At 37.3% G+C, this 22699-nt stretch overlaps 1 protein-coding gene across 6 annotated transcripts in view; it reads left to right on the top strand.

The window, feature by feature from the left end:
- The window catches only part of LOC111603048 (hepatic leukemia factor), a 68281-nt gene that overhangs the window by 7820 nt on the left and 37762 nt on the right, over nt 1-22699 (top strand). For 4 of the 6 annotated variants that reach the window (XM_023320500.2, XM_023320498.2, XM_023320495.2 and 1 more), the window contains exon 1: nt 7036-7256. The exons of the other annotated variants lie outside the window; for them this stretch is intronic. In XM_023320500.2, coding sequence (XP_023176268.1) covers nt 7154-7256 — 103 coding nt within the window. In that variant the 5' untranslated portion in view covers nt 7036-7153. Of the gene's footprint in view, nt 1-7035; nt 7257-22699 lie in introns of those variants that run through there. 6 annotated transcript variants of the gene reach the window in all.

Genomic DNA, 22699 nt, shown 5'->3' with positions numbered 1-22699 from the left:
GAAAGCTTAATTCTTATTTAAAAAACTGATTTGATCGGTGTTCCAATTCCAATTGTTCCCATACAATATATAATAGTTATATATGAAAGAATTGACATAATAAAATTTTTAGTCATATTTGTACGTGGTAGGAGCTTGAACATAAATGAGATAGAAGATAGATGTAGGAACATTTGGAAATGGAACAGTATAAAAAAGTCTGTAATTAAGATGATAAATAAAACTTTACGTTAAATAGGCATTCAAAACAAATATGAAAGGTTCTATTCGTATTGTGTTCCACTCCACTTGTTCCTGCATATAACTTCTTCCTCTTTTTAATATATCATTTCATATCATATCATGAAAAAAATACTAATTTCTATTTCTGATCTTAACTACAAAGTATTATTACAGTGTTCCATTCCAAATGTTTCTTCATCTAGAATAAATAGACACAATTTTCTTAAAAGATTGTGAAACTAGGAAGAGCAGCTGCCCATGGCTTGCCCAATTGCTAGTAGTCAAGGCAATTTTTTATTATTTTTTTCCTCGTTTTTTTTTTTGATGATTTTGATAAGAAACCAGACCGACGAAAAACGCATGATGTGAGTTTTAAAGGTAAACTCAAAAAAAAAAAAAAACTAAATTAAACAAAAAAAACACGTTTTTATTTTTATTCTTTTTTTCTTATATTTATTTATTTTTTTAATATTTTGTTGCTTTTTTTTGGGCTGTCGTGTTCAGCGCATGTTTATTTAGTGATATGCAAGCGAGTTGCCCTGATAAGAGGCACAATATTTGCTAAAAAAAGAAAAGAGCTTAGCCGAGCCGAATGAAGAATTTTGTTGTTGTCCAAATACATTTTCTTTTGGCTGCGACATACCAAATGCCAAAGCAAATAAGTTCCAACTGCGTGTGTGTGTGTGTGTGTGGGTGTATCTCTGGCGAACTGAATAGTTCCTTGACAAGAGCTACATTGTTGACGAGCGTTCATCTCCCACAATGCTATGCAAGTACATGCATAGATATAGATATAGATATAGATACAAAGATACAAAGATACAAATATACATATGTAGATGCGGATATAGCTGCTTGTACCTTACATAGCTCAAGTATTTTTTCTTTTCTCTATGTAATAATTTGTAAATGTATAGATTCAAATATAGATCCATAACTACAAAGATACAAATCTACATAGATGTTTGCACTATCCATAGTATAGATATCGATACAAAGTTACATAGATACAGAGTTGTATATTGCACTATGTGTCGTAGTATTTGCTCTTTTCAGTATAGTATCTCGACGAGAAACAGATTCAAAGATACAAAGATACTGATGATACTGCGTATAGATAATAAATTCCTTTTTCATATAATATTCTGTAAAGATCTATAAATCAAATATACAAAGATACATAGGCACAGAGAGGAATACAGATACAAAAATACTATCATAAAAATATACATAGATGCAAAGATAAATATAAAGATACAAAGATACAGATATAAAGATATAAAGATACATAGATAAAAATATGCAAAGATTAAAATACATAGATACAAAAAAGAAAAGATACAAAGCTGGAAAGATATTAAGATACAGATATACAACGATGGAAAGATACAAAGGATATAAAGATAAAAATATACATAGTTACAGAAATATAAAGATACAAAGATAGAAAGATATGAAGATACATAGATACAACAATAGAAAGATTCAATAATAGAAATATCTAAGATACAGAATTACAGAGATCCAAAGACATTAAGATACTAATATACCAAAATACAAAGATAAAAAGCTGCAAATAATCATGCATAGATACAAAGATACAAAGTTATACAGATATGTCGAGACAGAGATATGTTTGTACTATGTATAGTTCATGTATCTTTCCTTATAATATCTTGTCAAGCATGCTGTTGCTGGTTCCAACAGACACACACATGCGACACACACAAAAATTCTTAGCGGAAAAGATAGAGATGTCATTCTTTTGTTGGATCTTCTTGAGAAGGTGGCAAAAGGCAAAGGCAAAGGCAGGGGTTGCCACGAGGCTATGGGGCACAGTCAAAAGTTGCGTCGCTTCGAGGCTCATTTATAATTTATTGCGCTTGAACACGTTTTGGCTGTACGACTGCTATATAGCATATATATATATATATATATATATATATATGGGTATTGTGTATATCTGGCATAACTTGTCTCAGTGTCTGATGTATTGAAAGCGACCTCCTTTGCCTCCTGTTGCTGCCACTTCCATTTCCATTTCCTAGTTGCCTTCATTCACAGAGAATGTCACATGATGACAGGGCAGCAGTCGGACAGTTGGACAGTTCTATATGCTTCTCTCTCAACATTTTGGGTATTAAGTTGTGCATATTTTTGGTTGTGCGTGTGTGTGTGTGTGTGTGTGGAATGAGTCAGCGGCAGCCACCAAAATAGCTAAAAATTGTACGAATAGATAATTTCTGGCAAATACGTTTTATATTTAGTACGCTTTGTAGTTGAGCCAGTTGAAGGTTGAATTCTGTTCAATCTGAACGATCAGCTCGCTTTATTTTAGACATTTTGGAATTAACATTCCCAAGGGCTAATAGAATGATTTAGATAATATAGTTGATAAACTATTTGCTTATGAATAAATCAATTTAATTTAAAATTAATCTATGGCAGATTTGAGTAGATAAATTTAACTGGGTTGGGCAAGTACAATTTGTTAGTTTCTTTGTAAAAATCTGAGCTCATTTCTTTATAAAAATCTTAATTTATTTCCTTTAAAATTTATAGATTACAAAAGACCTAGAAATATTTCGTTCAGACAATTATTTGATAGGTAATAGATATAGCTACATATGTATCCGTCCGTCTTATCAACGCACTACATATGTATAAAAGTGCCTAAGCACCTGTTCCACTTACCTTTACCCACCCACACTTGAAATTTTTTGTTCACTTTTAATATTTGTAGTTATCTTTAATCTACGGGGCTTATCTGAAATGACGTCTAGCCTCAGCTATGAAGAATCCAAAGCTATCAGATCTATCTATTTAAGGTACAAGCAGACCCCACCTGTTCTGTATTCCCTTCCTAGGCTCATTAGCAGCTTAACAATGGCTGCTCACACGCCCACACGCACAGCAGCAGCTCTAATTGCACGCATTTAGTCGGGACATGAATTGCAAATTCAATTACAGTTGGCAAATTACACAAAACATATTTAAATGGTCGATATATGAAGGGAGGGAGGGTGGTGAGAGGCGATAGGGCGGGGGTAGGTGCTGCTGTCAGTCGCGTTGCTGTTGCTGTTGTATATTTATTTATACAAAATTACAGCGAAATGCAAACTAACAAATAATAAAAATAAAAATAAAAATAACAAAAAAACAACAAAAATTTCCACACATTAAGTTTTGTAGCTATGAAAACGACTCACGTGAGTGCTGCTACAGCGACGTAAGCGTCGCAGTCGCTGAGCAGCAGCCACACAAATACAAATATTAGAAATAATAACAAAAAAAAAACAGAAAAAATATACCGCGTGTATGGCAGATAAATCAGAGAAAAACCTAAAAACATTGAAATGAACAGCAAATGCCGCTTGCCGCAGTGCCTCACACAGACGCACACACAGCCTTATACAGTTACAAATACACTCGCGCACGCATACCGTTGCAAAGACAAACGTCAGCGCCGTCGTCGCATTGACGTAATAGCAAAACTATAGTACGGGCAGAGTAAATTAAAATAACACAAATAAATAAAATGCCAGGCAGAACGAGTGCCGGCTGCGATCTCAAAGAGAAACAACACACACACACACACACACACAATGAGAGAGAGAGAGAGCGGCGCGCAAATATAAATATCAAATTGAACTTTGAGACACAGTGGAAAATGCCCAAAGCCCAAAGCCCAAAGAGCACATAGAACCAATTAGAAACAACAACAAGAACGTTCAATATGAGAGCTGCCGATTTGTGACTTGAGCGAGAGTCGGCAGCAGCAGCAGCACACAAAGCTAAGCTTTGGCTTCGGTTGCCAGCCGCTTGGTCGTCGTGTATTGAGTTGCGCGCGCGACAAAACGACCAGAAAACAAAAATGGTTGCCAAAAATAAAAGTTCAAAATGTGCACAACACGCGGCGCCACAGAGAGCGCGTGTAAATGCCTTAACAGCAGCGCGAGAGCGTAAGAAATTGGAAGAGAGGAACCAAACGAGCTCGCTCGTTCGCGTTTGGCAGCCACATGGCACATGCACAGGCACAGCGTCAGCATGGTTCTAAGTTGTAGCGTATCTGTATCGTTTCTGAGCATAGCCGACGACGCTTGTTGTTGTTGTAGCTGTAGTTGTAGTTGTAGTTGCAGTTGTATTTGTGTGTGTGCTCGCCCTTTCTCGTTGGGCACTCTCTCACACTCATACAAACAGCAGCGCCGCTCTCTTGCTCTGCTACCATTGCTGGCAGCGAGCGGATTTTTGTACACTTTGCAACGAGCGCGTGTGCCCAGTCAGAGTCAGATGAACAGCCAAAGCCGTGTGGACGCAAATTAAATACAAACAACAAAAATTGGCAAAGAAAATTCAATAGAAAAAATTTATATGTGCAAAAATCGTATTAATTAATAATTAATTGCTCACGACATTTCGAAACATGTTTGTAAATTAATCATATGCGCTCAGAATATAAAATAAAATAAAGTAAAATAAATCAAGTTCCACTAACGAAGCACGTGTGTCCAATCAGAACATTTAGTAACCAAAGCAAAAAGCGAGAAAAAAAAGGTTTTTTTTGGCCTGACAACCAAAGCAAACGGCAACAGCAGCAGCAACGACGACAACAGTGCTTGTCTCAGCGCGCGTGTGTGTGTGTGTGTAAGCTCTTTATATGTGTATTTGTGCTGGCGCTCATAGTGCAAAAATCCACAACAACAACAAGCAGCATTTGCAACAACAAGCACTGGCAGGCGAATAAAATAAACAACGAAAACGCAAAAAGGAAACATAACACACACGCACTTACACCCATACAGACACACACAAATACAGCAAATCAGCTGACTCGTGCGCACTCTTTGCCCACTCTCACCACGCGCTCTCACGCTCACTCTCCGAAGTGCATCCTAGCTGCAGCGGAAGCTATAGCCAAAGCGCTGCTCATTTGTGTAGAGATTTAACGGCTTCCGCATCCTACGCGACCCAACGAACTTCGAAACCGCTAGCCAAGTGCACTTATATTTGTCGAATTTCGTGCGTGTGTGCCCATGTGTGTGTGTGTGTGTGCGTCGCGCTCTTGTCACATGCGCGCTCAGTCAGCATAGGCAGCGAGCAAAGGCAGCGGCAGCGCGACCGCGGCAGAACGACAGCGACAGCGGCTACGTCGACGACACCCACAACGCCCGAAGACCGCACAAAGCGAACAGTCGTCGTCAGGCAGCGGCAGCAGCAGCGTCAGCAGCAGCAGCAATAACCAAAAAAAAACACGCCACGCGCTCTAACAACAACAACAACAACAGCAGCAGCAGCAGCAATAGTAACAACAGCAACAACAAAAACAGCGACACCAAATTTTTTGACCACAACAAGGACAAAAAGAAACAGCTAGGGAAACGCGAAAGAAACGCGCGCGTTTTTCCAGCTCCTTAATCAATTGGTGCAAAAATAACAACAACAGCAACTACAGCGTGTATTCGCTAGTGTGTGTGCGTGCGTGTGCGTGTGTGTGTGCGTGTCGGTGAGCTGTCAACATTTCTCATCGATTTTCGGCTCGTCGTGTGTGTTTTGTTCGCCACGTCCTGTCGTGTGTCTGTGTGCATGTGTGCGCGAGCGTGTGTGTGTGTGTGTTTTTGTGTATGAAGCACTGCTAAAGCTAGTGTGCGCGCGTGTGTGTGAGTGTGGGTATACTACACCACCCGCCCACCAGCGCCGACCACCAACTCGATCAGGCAAAGCTCAAAACGAATATTTGCTGTCCTTGTCGCACGCCGGGCGCCGATTTCCGCAAAGGCTCCGCAACACTACAAAATAAAAAAAAAACAACTGTTTATTAAGTTTGTTAACTATGCCATACTAGTGCTTTATAACTGTACAATAAATACCAACTACAACAAGAGAACGCGCTCTATAAAAAAAAATACAAAAAGAAGAGCAAAGCAATTGATTTTATTTTTAGTGCCACAGCAAAAAAAAAAAAAAAGCTAAAAAAGCCTACAGCAACGTTAAACGTTCTGCAACAAAAAAGCCATGAGAAACTGTCAGCGGGAAAAATAAAAAGAAAACTGAAAGAGAAAAAACGGCATTTGAAAGAACGCAAGCTACAAATAAACAAATATATATATAAAAAATATATAAAAAAAAATATATATATAAACACACACACAAAGCTATAAAAATAGCGCAATTAGCAAATGAAACAAATTACAACAACAACAACTAAAACGCTTAACAAATATAAATAAAAAATAAATTACAAATTTCACTTCAACTAGAACAAACAATTTTTTTGTTTCACGTTGTTAAAATTATTATTATTTTTTAAATATAAAAAAAAAATAAATGCACATTTTTAATTGTTATTTGCCAAACGCCTGTTATTGTTAACAACAAAAAAGAAGAAGAAGGGTGGAAGCAGCAGAAAAGTCATAAATAAATAAAAAGAAAAGTAAAAAGCAAACAAATTGTTGAATGAATTCGCGGTGCCTTTATTTATAGCGAGCAGCATAAATAATTATATATATACACATTAAAAGAAATATAAATTTAAATATAAAAAACATATATATATATATAAACAACAAAAAAAACATATTTAGCCAAGCAATAAAGAAACGTTAACGTGCAATATTTAACATTTACATTGAATTTAGCATATAAAATAAATATAAAAAGTAAATAAAAAAACATTCATTTTTTCTACATTGTGATTTCAACAACAACAAACCCCAGTTAAAAATAAAAACAAAACAAAAGCAAATAAATCAAAAATAAAGTAAAAAACAAAACGTTTTTTACACTAAGCAATTATTATTATTGTTGTGAATCGGCTTAAGCAAATTAAAAGTTACAAAGAAATACAAAAAGTTACCAACAAAAAAAAAAAACCAAAACTTGTTTCTACAAATTTCGTGTATAATCACAAAATTGACACAATTTTTATGAAAAAATGAGCGACAGGGAGCGATCGTCCCCAACACTGATCGAAACTGGCTTAAAAAACTTAATCGGCGGCCGCGATGGTAATTATCCACTGATCAGCGGCATCAATGGTAAGTCCTAGACCCGAAAACACACGCAATTCTATTTGCCAGATACATTTTGCAGTAATGTATCTATCAGATACTTTTCAATAGCAGCTAATCTAAGGCAGTTGAAACCTGAAATTTGTTGTTGAAATGCCGCAATGTGCTGAAAATAATGCAGCAGAGCTTGTGTAGTCGACTAGCAGACACCCTGTATTGCAACATATAGGGTATATACTAGATAGCATTCAAGAATCTATGTGAACCACTGTACAATAAATTCCAAGGCTGCTCTAAATACCCTACACAAGTGTGTATAGATATAGACACCCAGTAAATACCCTATATTTCACATATATAGCAAGTATTTATGTCTAAATGCGATAATAAATTTTAACAAACTTAAGTTAAACTCTTAAGAATTTAATTTGTCATAAGCATTCCACAATAAATGCCAGAATAATAGCAGCAACAACGCAAGAGTTTGCATAGTCGACTAGTAGATACCCTGTTTATTAATATAAACTCAGGGCAACTGCTTAAGATAGGCCAGAGCGTAACACCTGATAGATACCCTGTAATATATACAAAAATCTCTTATTTTAATAAGACTGTACATACTCTATAGATTATTTGAAAATGTGACTGTTCTTTGCCGTGCTTATCTAGCCAATCTATTATAATAAATCCATATTAATGCGCTTAAAAATTTCTATAAAATATATTCGGCTCAAGCATAAAGAAAATTTTGTGCTGTGACATTTTCATGTCATAAATCAAAACGAGCCACAGGCCGGGGCGGAAAATGGAAAAACTCTTGAGCATGACGACTCGCCGAAATTGAGTTTGGCCAAGAAAATATAAAAAAAAAGAGGAAATCAAAAATATATATTGATTGCTGTGCTGAGTTCGACATTTTGCTGATTAGAATCGTTGTGGAATCGCAGGAGCAGCAATATACCTGCACCACCAGGGGCAAAGTTCGAGGTGACATCGTCGTCTAACCGCCTGATAAGCGTGCTCTATATGTGTGTATGGAAACATTTGACAACAGCGTCAAGGGCATTTTAGTTTCATTTACAATTAATGGAACTGTTATTCGAAAATGAAGTGATTCGATGAATTAGAAAAACGTGCGCCGGCCGAATGACAACTGAAGGTAGCTTTGTGCAAGCACTCAGAGAGGGCGAGTAGATGTAGAGGGAGAGAGGTAGTCTGAACTTGAAAGGAGCAAGAAATGTCGAATAGAGGAGTATAAGACAGATAATATGGGAAGATTAAATTGAGTAAAGTTTAAAAACTTTCGAAATGCCATCAGTGAGGTCAAAGAAATGCTTGAGAGAGGGAGAGAGACACATTGAAAAACGACGGGAAAAAGAAAGAAAGAAATAGTTAAATAATGAAAGAGAGAGAGAGGGAGAGTGGGAGAGAGAGAGAGAGAGAGAGAGAGAGAGAGAGAGAAATAGAGAGAGAGGGAAAGAGAAAGATACACAAAAAGAGCAAAAAAGGAGGAGGAGAGAGAGAGGGAGTGAGAGAAAGGAGAGAGATTGAGGATATGAACTGATGCTGAAGTGTGAAAAATAGTTTTAATTAGTTTCAATATTAAAACTATTTTGAAATTTTAAATTTTTACTTTACATTAGCTTAAATTAGGTACCTAAATATATAATATATTATTTATATATATATATATATAATTTTTTTTTTAGCAGTTTTTGGCCAACATATTATATTTTCCGCTCTTACTCATGTTAGAAAAATATTTTGAAATATTTTTTGCTGTCAAAAATATGTATTAAAATAAATGTTCAAAGTATTTCAAAATATACTCGAATTGTGTATGAAATGTTGTATAAAAAATTACAACAAATTTGAAGATTCATAGAAATTTAGAAGAGATTTTTGTGATTAAATAAGCTGAGCAATTGAAACCAAAAAGAATATTTAAAATTAAAGCAGAATAAATTTATATTTTTACTACGTGCTTTGCGCTCCAACTCTCTGCGTGAGGTATTGAAAACTCAAACACAAATTGTTTAATTGTTTCTGTTGCATTTTAGTTACATTCCTGATTTTTTCTAGTATTAAGAACGCTTAGTTTTCATTCATGCTCAATCATAAATTTGCTTTATGCTTGCTTCTGTTTAACTCTATTCAGTTTACCCTATTTTCAATATATATGATTTTCAGCTCTTTAAATTTGCGAAATCTACATTATGTTCAAGCCATGTCTTAGCTTCACTTATAAGTTTCTGCTCAAGTCCAGGCCAAAGTGTGAAAAATCTTGGAAAATTTGTTAAATAAAAAATTTTGTTCCTTTTGGAAATGTCAAGCTCTTGGCTTGTGGCCTTTGGCCTGCAGCAAAGTTTTTGGAAGAGTCTTTTGGCAACTTCGTAACTGTCGCTTAACTTTAACTACAGGCTGACGCAGTTCCTTCTCGTTTTTCCTGTTAGACAAGTTTTCCAGCGCAGAATATCAATTTTTAAATAATGTGCTCGAAATTTTTCGCTTTTCCACGCAATTTAGTCGCAGCCAGGCTGCAATATGGCCGCAATAATTGCTATTTGATATATATATTTAAAATATGTATGTATTATGTATACAGTGTACGTATGTATATTTTGGTGCAGACTGTACCCCGCCCCATTGTTTAGGCCATTCGCAACGGGCGGAATAATCGATAGCATAAAAAAGGCAAAAAGCAGAACGAGAAAATGCCATTAAAAAGTGTCATAATCGGTCAGCATAATGAAGAGTAGTTGTATGACTGTGTGCCAGGGTAGGGGTGAAGGGGTTGCGGGGTGCGGGGCTGCTTGTTAGGGGCCAGAGAATCGCCTTGCCTTGTGCATTTTTAGTTTTTGCTTTTTGGCTGCGCCCAAGTCGATTCGCCATCGTCTGCGTCTCGTTCCATAAATCAATAAGCGGAAACCCGGCAATCGAATGGGGCATACCCCACCCGCCGCCCACTGCCTGTCGGCACTTACTACCAACTCAAATTTATTGTAGCATAATTTTTGAACTCAGCCCAGCGCTTATCGTGAAGCGTTGCGCATACGCCGCGTGTGTTAACAAGCGCTTGATTACCGCATTAAAAACTTGTATAAAGCACACGCTAGTTAAATACAAATACAACAACAGCAGCAGATAAGCCAGTCTACAGATACGCTAAGAGGGGCAATGGGGCGTGGCAGAGGCTTTAATGCAAGCGGTCAGCGCGGTAAATTGTGATAGCTGCGAGCTGGTAAATCTTACATGAACATACAGATAAGATTGTAATTGAACTAGACGCAGGGCGAGCTAAGTGGCAGCGGGAACTAGATTATGATAGTTTAATAGCGTGATAGACTGAGTGTGTAAAGTGTGTGACAGAGAGGGAGAGAGACAGAGAGAGACAGAGATAGGGAGAGGCAGACGGAATGGAAGTCTGTGATAGAGCATAGATTGCTGGGCTGCGAGTGATTCAATGAATCGCATATAATGGAATATGAGGGATACGAAAACAGTGGAAAAACTTGGAACAGAGTGACAATTTCAAAAACGCTGGAATAGAGCGGAAAATAGGGGGAAATAGTGGCATGAGGCATATTGGGAGCATAGGAATGCAGTGAGAGCAACAAAAAACATGCACATAAAACATATATAAATTATATTTGAAACAATGGAAATGAAAGGGAACACTGGAATTGCAATACAGAAATATCGAACAGAAGCTAAAAACTTCTAAGTGCATTAGAAGCGATAAGCATGAGTTGAGACTGAATGGAATGTGAAATAAAACGAATCAACATCGACTTCAGATAAGGCACGAATTTATAGATTTTAAATTGCTTAATTCACTTTCTGCCAAGCTAAACTAAACTGAAATCTTTATTATTTTACAATAAATATCAAGTTTTTATCAAATTTTATTTTGTTCTAATTTGAAATCTAATTTTAGCTTTATTTTAAGTTCCAAAAGATTTTTGATTCTTCTTTATCATAAATAAACGATAAATATTCTTCTATATTCATCCATGTGTAGTCGTCAAGTTGCTTAACTCGAGTGTTTGCTGTACTTTCGCTTTACTCTAGCTTTCAATTCAAGTTTAGTTTCCTTCAAAAGTCGCAAAGCTCTCAGACTCTGTATTAATAAAACTATATATAATAATCAGTTGCTAAAGTGCCTTAACTCCAGTGATTACTGTACCTCTAGACAAGCTCAAACATATGTAAATTTATAAAACTTTTCTAGTTTTCATGCAAACTGTGAACTAGAGTCAGACACACAGGTGTCTATGGGAGACATTATAGCTTAACTCAATCGGAATTGTTATATATGCCAGCTATAAGCAGCTAGTTGACTGCATCTAAACAGAGCTTAAACGATATTATATGGATCTATGTTATTTCATTTGATATAGCCAAAAAAAAATTGCATTTCTAGCAAGCTTTTCGCGTGTTCTCTTCAGTTTTTGGCATGTTCGAATGGCATTCGATGTGCATGTTAATAATGCATAAGGCACAGCAATTGGCAGACAAAATATCAAGTATATACATATGTGTGTGTGTGTGTCTATATGAACAGTTTGTTTGCCATCATAAACAAAAAAAAAACGATGTTTGGCTGTCAATCAAAGCCGCTGCCTTTGGCCACTTTAGCTGCCAATTAGGAATTGTTGTAGTTGACGTTGTTTAATATTGATTGCAAATTAGCAGCTAATCACAGATATGACCCATACACATTTATATTCTATATAGTTCACTGGCTGTGACATAATCGTGTTTGTATTCTTTATGGCACATTGATAAGCCTCGCATTCCGCAATTGCATCGCTTGCGCACAGACAGCTTGACAAATGGCGCAAGTGGCACTTGAGAGTTGCAGCTTGATACGATGTATCTATAGCTTGAGTGCGGCATGTGGCAAGTGCAGTGCTCTCTAGTTTACCTGTGCGAACTGTGTTGTTGCTTAATCTAAATCGAAACTGCGAACTTGCAAAGTTTTGCAGCCTCTTTGCCAATTAAAAGTTTTAATTGAAAATTTTACAATGTTCACACGGCCAAGTGGACAATAAAGGGAGCAAATGAAGACGACGAATCTCAAATACACTAGCGGGTGTTGACTTTAGAAGAAGAAGAAGAAGAAAAAGGAAGAGTAAAAAGGATATGCAAATATAGAACTGAGATTCCGGTCTCTAGTCTCCAGTCTCTAGTCTCTAGTCTCTAGTCTCTAGTCTCTACTCTCTACTCTCTACTCTCTAGTCTCTAGTCTCTAGTCTCTAGTCTCTAGTCTCTAGTCTCTAGTCTCTAGTCTCTAGTCTCTAGTCTCTAGTCTCTAGTCTCTAGTCTCTAGTCTCTAGTCTCTAGTCTCTAGTCTCTAGTCTCTAGTCTCTAGTCTCTTGCTCATGCCTTTCCTGCGTTACACATTCCATCAGAAGTTTAGATACACCCATAAAAAGTATTACGCTAAGCAAATATTTGAGTGGAATTTTGTATTTTCAAATCTTATTGAGCAAATTCTGAAGCATTTCACATGGAAACGTGTTGAAACGTGGGCGCGTTGCCTTACTGTGTGCAAATATTTGTAAAATATGTAAATATTATTTTAATATATATATATACATCTCGCATGCTTATATTCATGCAACCCAAGTTCAATATTTGTGCATATATATATACAATTGTACAATATTTCAGAACTTATTTAACAAGTAAATTGCATTAAGAATTATGCTCCATAAAAACTTTTTTGCCTTTTGAAATAAAAAAAAATTAAAAGCAAAGAAAACAACAGTTTTTCTTACAACAAAAGCAGTAAAACGACCTTTTAAGGCAAACCAAAGCAAAGCGAAGTTTTTTATATATTTTTAAAATTGTTCCACGTTTTACGCTGCGTATGCGTAATTTGTACTAAATTCAAGTTAAGCTAAATTGAAATTTAATAATTGGTTTGGGCATTCAAAGTGAAAGCAACTTAATGATAATTTATATATATTTCTATATATATAATCGCATCGCTTCACACTGCGTATACGTTATTTATGCTTTAATAATTGGTTTCCATTTAATTCTATGCTTCATAGGTCAAGCGAACATGAAAAGCTTTTCGGCCAAACATTTTTAACAATTATTAAAGCAAACCAATTTTATTTCTTAATGCGTGCAAAATTTAATTGGATCAAATATTCTCAAATAAATTATGCGTTTCACGCTGCGTATACGCAATTTTTTTTGTGAAAAAAAAAACAAAAGAAAAGTAAAGAAAAGCCAAATTTAATTTGACAAAGTGTGAAAAATATTTTCATAAACTAAATGCTGCATGCGTGGCACGCATAGAGTAGGTCGCGGGCGGTGCGGGATGCGGGGAGAAGGCGTGGCAGTTGCATGCTGTGAATTTGTCAAGCAGAGCAGCTGATGCTCATTTGTTGTTGGGCATCGTTTTGTTGTCACAAAATGCGGTCAAACAATTTGTTTATGCGGCTATTTTAGAAGCAGCGACTACAACCGACAACAACAACAAGAGGCGAGCAGCTGGTTACAGTTTTCTATGGCATTTTTGGTCGGGCAGCAAATTGTTTAATCAATGCCGCAGCCCAAACTCTTAAAGCCAAACCGAAAGGAAGCCAACAAGGAATAAGGCATGCTAAGGCACTTACACACACGCGCGCGAGGCAAGGACGAGCTGCTACCTGTAAAAGCCAGCAGCAGCAGCAACAACAGGAAAGCGAAACGTAAGCAGAAAAAAATATGAAAAAAATCAAATTAAGGTTAAATACCACAAAGCGAGCAGCAGGCATATATATGTATACATATATATATGTGCGCGTGTGTATATATGTATATATGCCTTAAATCCAAACCAAACCAAAAGCATGCAGCAGACACACACACACACAGAGGCGCACACACGTGCGCTGCTGGTAGCGGCGCCTGAAAGCAGGCAATACAATTTTGGCATTTGTGCCGCGCTTTGCTGTTGTTGTTGTTTCAGGCACCGTAGGCGTTGCCGCCGGAATTGTGTTGCCAAAATGATGAACAACAGCAGCAGCAGCAGGAGCAGCTGGGGCAGCCAGCGGCAGGAAGCTAAAAACAGTCACGAAAGCCTTTCAGCAATACAAAAAGGGCACTAAAAATACGCAAACAACAATAAAAACAACAACAACAACAATAACAACAACAACGGCAGCAAATCAACATTAATAATAAAATCCATAAATGAAATAATGTTGACTTCATTTGTTTGCGCATGACGTCAAAAACAAGAAGCATCAAAATCAAGCAGAAATGTATAAAAATAAGGACATGCCTGCAAAAATCGAAATACAATGGACAAAAATAAAAGAAAAGAAAATAAAAAAAAAAAAGAAAAAGAAACTCAAAAAGAGGAACGCAAAGAAATACTTTTGTTGAACTTTGCGTCCGCCCCACGGCTGCCCTTTCGCCCCACCCACAATCGACACTCTTAATGGCTGTGTTGGCCCGGCACGAAAGGACAACGCAAAAGCGAGCGACACACAGACCCACATAGCTAAGTCGGGCCCCAACATGTGTTGGTTGTAAACAGGAAGCAGCAGCCGAAGCACCAGCAGCAGCGCCAGCAATGGAATGTTTTCGCCTGCCATGTGCGCGCTCTTTCGCACACTCGCAGCGCGGGCTCTCTCTGTTTAGCGGTGCTCATTCGCGCGCGCTCTCTCTGTCTCTCTCTCTCATGGCAGCATGTTGCAAATGTCAAAGTAGCAAAACCCGGAAATTCGAAGGACATGTTCGAAAAGCCAGGCAGTACGCCCACACACAGTGCCACACACACGCGCACACACACACACAGAGGTACTCACACACGAAATTGACAAACTCTACACGGCGTGTAGAGTTCTGCGCAGCTTAAACTCTCTCGCGCTCTTGAGCCACGCTCTCCCGCTCTCCCTCTCTCTGTCTCTCTCTGCAGCGCTTGTTCCTGCCTTTGCTTTTGACTTTGATTGTGTCTTTGCAGCTTCGTTTGCTTGTGTTCGTCTGCTGTTGTAATTGTTATTGTCTTGTTGTGTGCCGGCAATACACACTTACTCACGCACACACACTTACACACACTTGCCCACACGCACTCACACTGAGCTCAGTAAATGTGTGTGCAAATGTAAGTCAACTTGAAGCGTCTTAAGCCAAGTTAGCGCTCTACGTGTGCGACACACACACACACACCCTCACTCCGGCCCATCACACGCTTCTACTTTGACTTGACAATATGTATTACCGCCCCAATTTCCCCTCTAGTTGTCTTTTACTCTACATTAAGTAAATTTGCTTGATTTGCAGCGCGTGTTTAAATTATTAACCAACTTGACAGTCCGTTTAAATATCCTTGCTGTGCGGGCATTTTGGGCTTGTCATTTCATTTGTAAGCTAAATTATGTATATGTTATATATATATAATTTGTTAGAATTCGAAAACTTTATCTGTTAGTTTTTCTGTTTGCTGTTCTAGTTGAATTAGATACAAATAATCTCAGATATTTAAGCAAATTGATTTATTTTATCATATGACAGCTTACATATAGAAACTATGTATATGTGCACTAGAAACTAAGACACGTATATATTTGAAATATAACTTTAATAATTTTAATAGATAGAGCATCTATAGCGCTATATTCAACACCATCTACAACTCAACAAATCGTCGCTAGAATGTTTCTAATCTGCAAACTGAGATATAATATATGACATATGATATATATTACTTCTTTTCCATGGCGAAAAAATAGTCCGTATATCGATTTCCCTTCAGCTTTCTAGCACTTAACCAACTCAATTCAAAAGCGTAAAGTTTTTACTTTTCATTTCCATTTCATATATTTCTATAGCCTCAGGTAATTGCAAATTTTGCCGTGTGCCTTGCCGCGTCACGAGCTTCAGTTTAACAGCCACGAAAGATGTGCAAACTCACAATTTGTTTAGCAGTTAATTTTTATGTCCGTGTTGCTCTCTGTTTGCTCTGTGTGCTCGTGTTCGGGTTCGTGTTTGCATTTGCTCAACTTGTTTGTTGTGCAAATTTTTTATTTAGCAAGTGTTGCGTTTTATTAGTGCAAAGCAAAAATATGATGAAATAAGACTTAAGTTGCAAATACGTAACAAATACGTAACGTACGGACGAGCTCCAGATAAACTATGTTGCGCTGTGTGCCACAGTGCGTATGAATGTGCAAATATTACTCATACGCAGCGTGTGCTTGTGTGGTCTAAGGATACAAAGCACTTAATCTTAACAAAAGCTGGTGCTGCTGCTGCTGTTGCTATCTGTGTGCTATCTTTCGCAGTCGCATTTCCCCATGCTCAAGGCTGAGTGAGCATTAAGTATACGCACCGTTGTCTGGCTAATATTTGCTCACGTTGAGGCCGCAACAAAAGACCGCAAATCAAAAAAAAAAATTGTGTGCATTGCTCACGCTTCAATTATTGAGCATTAAATATGCATATGGAAATTTTCTTTGTCTGTGATTATCGATAAGTACAGTAATCGGATATCGATATGGGGTATTTACATATGAGAATAGGGAATTTGTATAATTTGATTTGTAAATATGCTAAGGAAGTATCGAATTTAAGTGTGCATATGATTCACTGCATGCGTCGTTTGCCGATAAATGCTATAATCGGTTATTGATCGAAAGTATTCGTGGGAATATTAAGTTTTGAGACTGTTATTATTGATATACTACTTTATTGTTCGTTATATTTATGTTGCAGACCTTTGAAATATCGATAACTAAATTAATCGGTTATCGATATTATTTATATACGTATAGAGTGAGTTTAGAGCCATATATATCAAAAAGTCTCATACAAATTTAACTTTATTATCGATAGATGCCTGATTGTCGATAGATTTGAGTATTGAGTTATCGATAATTGTAATAATCCTTATCGATATTTAGCAAATCCCTTATTATTGATTAAGTGTGCTTAGTATACAAAATAGTTCTTCTACTTAGCTCAAAGATTGATGTTTTCCCCTCCCAGATATCCCCTCATCGCTGCCTTATGCCCTGCTTATCCCTTCTACAACAAGGTATATGCTATATACTTATATACAAATCTGTTTGGCGCCTTAACGTAATCGAGCTGACGACCTTTAGGTCTAATGTGAATATAAAAAGAGAAAGAAACACAAAGCACACGAGTCGAATGACGTCAGTCGCTGCTCTTGATAATGATAATGACAATAATGAAGATAATGATAATGCTTAGTTTGCCCCGTCGTCTGAGTGTGTGTGTGTGCAGCAAAAGAATGCAAATAAACAAATATTTAAAAATTGCTGTAAAATATTCTATATATTCTATAATCGAAATGCAAATTCTAAAAATGAATTTTCGCATCAAGCTGCATTTACAACAATTGCAGCAAACATGCTAAATGCAATTTGGAACAAATGCGACCCCTTTCCAAATATGTAAAAAGTCCCCAGCCCCGTTGTCTCTGCTGTCTCTGCCGCTGCTGCTGCTGCCGCTGCTGTGCGTCTGTTGTTCATGTTCCACGCCCACGCAGCAAATTTACCTTAAAATTCATTTTCTTTTCAATTTTCATGTTGGCTTCTAAGTTTTGTTTTTCTTTGCTTTGTGTCTTTTTCTAGCTTTTTGGCTTTTTTAATTGCCAAATATTTTTGTGTACAATAGCATTTTGAGTCGGTACATGAAATATTTTGATGTACACATAAATATATATAGATATATATAGGTATATCGCTATATATGTTTTGGCATATATATATATATATAATTTCTATCTTAATTTGAGGCATTTACGTTTGCCTTTTTGCTGACGCAATAATCGATTGTTTTAAAATAGTTTTGCTTAGCTAAGACGCATCAATTGAAAGCGAGTTGATGTCTACATTTTGTATATACCCTATAAGAAAACATGGCAGTGGCCATAGACTCAATTAAGGCTGATGAAATTTTGTATGTGACCACTGTAAGAACAAATATTGTATAATATATATTATATTCGATTTACCAAACCTAATATATACAGCTTAAACAAGTTTTAAGTCTAACACACCTCAAGGAACTCAGAGCTTACAGCTACTAGGCCTTTGAAATTTGGTATATAGCCTCTGTAGGGTATACGTGATTAATTTTTTATAAAATATATTATATATGCCATGCAAAAAAGACTAAAAATCAATCATATAAATATTTAAGCTTTTAAACCTCAAGGAACTAAGAGACTAAAGCAGCGAGGCTCATGAAATTTGGTATGTGGCTGCTTTATAGCTAAACATACTTGTTTTTTATTGCATGCATTGTCATTATAATATATTTAACTTATAAAACCCGCAGGAACTAAAACAGCTGTATTTGGGAAATTTGTTATGTGGTTTGCTTAAGGCATAAATTGTATAGTTTTTTATTTGTTTAGTTAAATATGCAATATTTGATATTAGAAAATAATAATGATATATCATGGAAATTATCTTTATCTTTAATGTCATAAATTGTCAAGAGACTATAAAGCAAACCCTAAAAATATCAAATAAAAACGAAACTTTTCCATTGCTGGATATCTTTGGGGTCTCGCATGCCCAACGCAAATATTTTTTGGCAATCTTTCGGCGCTAGGCAAAAAATATTCGCAAAGAAAAAAAGGCGGCCTTTAATGAAATTAAAATTGTTGCGTTAAGCGCCGGAAATCGATTGATATAGCGGCTCATTTAGTGCTGATAGTGCATGGCCAGAGGCGTTGGCAATGCAGTTTAAAGGGGGACGCATTCTCCCTAATGCTCAAGAGCTACAATAAAAGACGTGTGCGTTGGCCCTAATGTTTTACGATGCCAACTGATTAGAGTTTCCTGGAATTATGTCCAGCAACAAGTAAAATAAAGAGAGAGAGAGAGAGAGGGAGGGTGCGAGAGAGATAGCTGCGATATCATATAACTAATAATTGTGTATAAGCATTTAATACCAAATTTTCTACTATTTATTTGAGCGCTCATTTGTCAGAGCGTATCTTTTACACAAACAGTTAGGTTGAGCAAGTCTTATATATATGTCTGGGCAAATATATATATATATGACAGTTTATCGATAGTGTTTACGATTTAAGTGCGCATAAATCAATTTCGACTGCCTACAAAATTGCATGCATTGCGAATTTATTTGTATATTCTCTTCTTTTTTTTTATAAATATTTTTACTTTGAGTATCTGCGCGTGTTTTATCACAGACTGTTTTCATTTTCGTGTGCGAGTGACGTGGCGTGGGCGTGGCACTCCAAATGGTTACTTTGCAATAGTTTATTGAGAGCTGGCGATTTGTATATTATAGAAGGCTGGCTGTAAACAAACGATTATGGTGTTCGACCAAAGCAAAACAAAGCCATTTTTTCGTTGTTTAAATGAAATATGAGCATTTAAGCTGTGTGTGTGCTCCTGTGTGTATGTGTGTGTGCGTGCAACAGGAAATCAATGAATCGCTAATGGATATATGTATATAAAAAGGGCAGCTAGGGTGCGAGCTGTTGGATCGATGTAGAGATAGCTGCATAAAGGCAGATTGTTGTAGAAGGCCCAAAGGCCCAACTTACTTAATAGAGATTGATATAGATAAACTGGGGCATAACGAGAAGATGCTGCGCTGGAGATAAGCACTTTTTGAGCTACACAAAGGATATCAGCAGTAGCAGAAAAAATTATAAACTGAAAATACATATATATATATCTATACGAGAACAGATATTTACATAATATATATATGTTATATTATATATATTTAATATAGTCATGTAGAAATTCTATTTGATCTGTTGGAAAACGCATGAAAAGTGGCAATGCGACTTTGTTAAGAGGCAGTTGCAGACTTGTCAGACTTCTTAAAGTACACATAATAGCAGTATAGCAGTATCAATAGCAGAGACAATTTAAAGCTAAAGACATGAAACACGCTGCCTATCTCCGGCAGCTGTTCAGGGTATCTCCAAGTTAGGCCACTTCCGCCTCGCGCTGCTTACCTACTCTACTCCTGCCGCTTCTTCTCCTTCTCTTCAAACATATTGAGATTCAATTTCTAGTTGGAAATTAAAGATACTTTCTCCATATAGACTTAGGCATTCTCACTAACAACTGTTACAACATGCGCTCAAGTCAAGCAATTTGGCAATTTGGCAATTTGTTTATGATTCGCTGGCAGTTGATGTGATGTGATTTATTTGCGTTTCGTTTTTATCGATTTCCGGCAGCTTTATTTATGTATTTATCCAGGCATACATTGTGCATACCGCATACCCGGCTCAAAGCTCATTTGTGTCAAGTGTCTCGGGCTGTCAAATTGTCATTGGTTGAGCGAAAAGGCAAGCAAAGGTATAGCCAGAGATACGAGTGCGCACCTGTCTGTAGGCAAATGTTTAGCTATATCTATCTTTCAATGAGCAGCTCGCTGTATCAAATATGCATTAGCTTCTGGCCACTAATTTGCTGCTGTTGGCCAATCCTGGGCATATCCTGTCAAAGCTCTAGACGTGCGTTGTCCAACCTGCATAATTGATGAGTGTGACAGGCGGACAGACGCAGCAGGTAAAGTGCAGGTGGGCAGGCACACACATTTATGAGCGCAGTCATAAAATATGCAATGAATGTTTTTGGCTTTTTTCTTTTTGGCCAAGGCACAAACAGTTTATCCAGTGCTGCAAATTCCTGTCGAGCGCGGGGGCTGGGACGGTTGGCAGGGGGCGGTTCATTAAGTTAGTTGGATTTTCATTTGCTTTTAGCCGTTTGGCAATTAGTTTGCGGCTGCATTTGCTTGACATTTTGGCAACGCTGCTGTTGTTGTTGCTGCTGCTGCTGCTTTTGTTGTTGTTGTTGGTTTCTCGTGCTCGTTTTGTCAAATGACATTTCTATTTCTTCAAGTAAAACACACTCACACACATGGCCAAAACGGATTTGTTGGCTGCTGCTGCTGCTGCCTCTGCCTATGTCTGTGTATTCGTATTGGCAGCAGCGAAAACCTAGCCACCTCTCTCTCCCTCGCTCCCTAGGCCATTCCGTCCGTCTTTGTCGCCGTTGTCGTCTGCCACTAATGTGGCGTACATTTTTTGGCTAACACTTTATCAAGATGGCAGACGCCTTGGCAACGGGCCAAAACCAATGCACAAAACTATAAAATGCTACCTAGCCATCAGCTGTGCAGCGCTAGGGTGAGCTGGCCGCCATAGCGGATGGCAACTGCAATTTGGAGTGGGCCATGCAAAGCAGTCAGCAGCGCAGTTGACCAGGAGTCGGCCAATGAAGTTGGCCTAATTGCAGGCAACAATTTGAGAACTTTGGGCAAATTATGAGTCAGCCAGTGGGCGTGGCAAGTTGCCATGTTCATATATTGACAGCATATTGGCAGACACAGAGAGAAAAATTTGGTATACAAAATTTTTTTTATTTCAAGAAAAGTTTTGAACTCTTTAAAAGGTTTATAAAAAATTTTTGGCAACTAGCTTACAGTGATTAACTCTTCAGAATGTTCGCTCATATTAAGTTCAGCTTGAATTGAATTAAAATTTTAATTTGTATGCATTTTTTTTGCTCAGTGTAGCTGTTTTTTATTTAGAAAAAAATAACATCATTTTTAAAAAAATATTTTATGACAAAAAAAAATTATTTTTATTATCTACTCCAAAGTTCAATTTGTTTAACATTAAAAAAAATAAGAATATTCATTTGCGATTCATTTTTTCGCTCAGTGTAACTGTCTTTGTGTCTGCATGGGTTTTGCACAAATTTAACTTTTGTGTCTGCTGACTAAAGCTTCTTCAGCTTCTTCCCCCTCTCTTCTGATAGCTCATGAACCACTAGCAGCCTGCCTGCCACGCCCCATCTCCACACACACCGCCGCCCCCTCACTCTCTGTGTTTAAGCTAGCGACAACGTGCGCCATTTGTCTTAACCTTCAAGAACATTTAGACGTCATTCATCTCTCATAATTTTTGTGCGAATTTCAAACGATTTGTTTTTCATTTGGCTTTTCTCTTTCAGTGTGCTTCTTCTTCTTCTTTTTCTTCTTGTTCGTCTTGTTGGTATTTTTCCACAGCATCGCCTGTTTAAAGGTATTGCTCGCTGCTCGCTTTACAAATTAAATTTAGCCACATTTTTGGCTTTATTTTGTTTTCTTTTGCCTTTCGTTTGGCTCATTGACATTTGCCTCAGTTGCAACTGCAGTTGCCACCTCTCTCATTCGCAAATCTTTGGCGCTCTGCATGTTTGTGGCATGCCACAATAATCTACGCTCAAACATAGCCAAAAGGCAGCAGCAGCAGAAGCCGCTGCTCAAGGCCGTTTGATTAGATAGCAGACAAAATGAATGGCCACGGAAACAGCAGCAGCGGCAGCAGCAGCAGCAGCGGCAGCGACGTATAACAAATGGTATTTCATTTATAAATGTGCCCAAAGTTTAAACAGAAGCAGCTGGGGCCAAGATGAACAAGAGCTTGCCACATCATCATATTTTTTTGCCAT

The sequence above is a fragment of the Drosophila hydei genome, unplaced genomic scaffold (assembly GCF_003285905.1).
Source record: "Drosophila hydei strain 15085-1641.00,03,60 unplaced genomic scaffold, DhydRS2 tig00000001-arrow-pilon, whole genome shotgun sequence".
In the NCBI taxonomy this organism is placed as follows: Eukaryota; Metazoa; Arthropoda; class Insecta; order Diptera; family Drosophilidae; genus Drosophila; species Drosophila hydei.
Note: the sequence above shows the minus strand (reverse complement) of the source record. Positions and strands in the feature narration are given on the sequence as shown.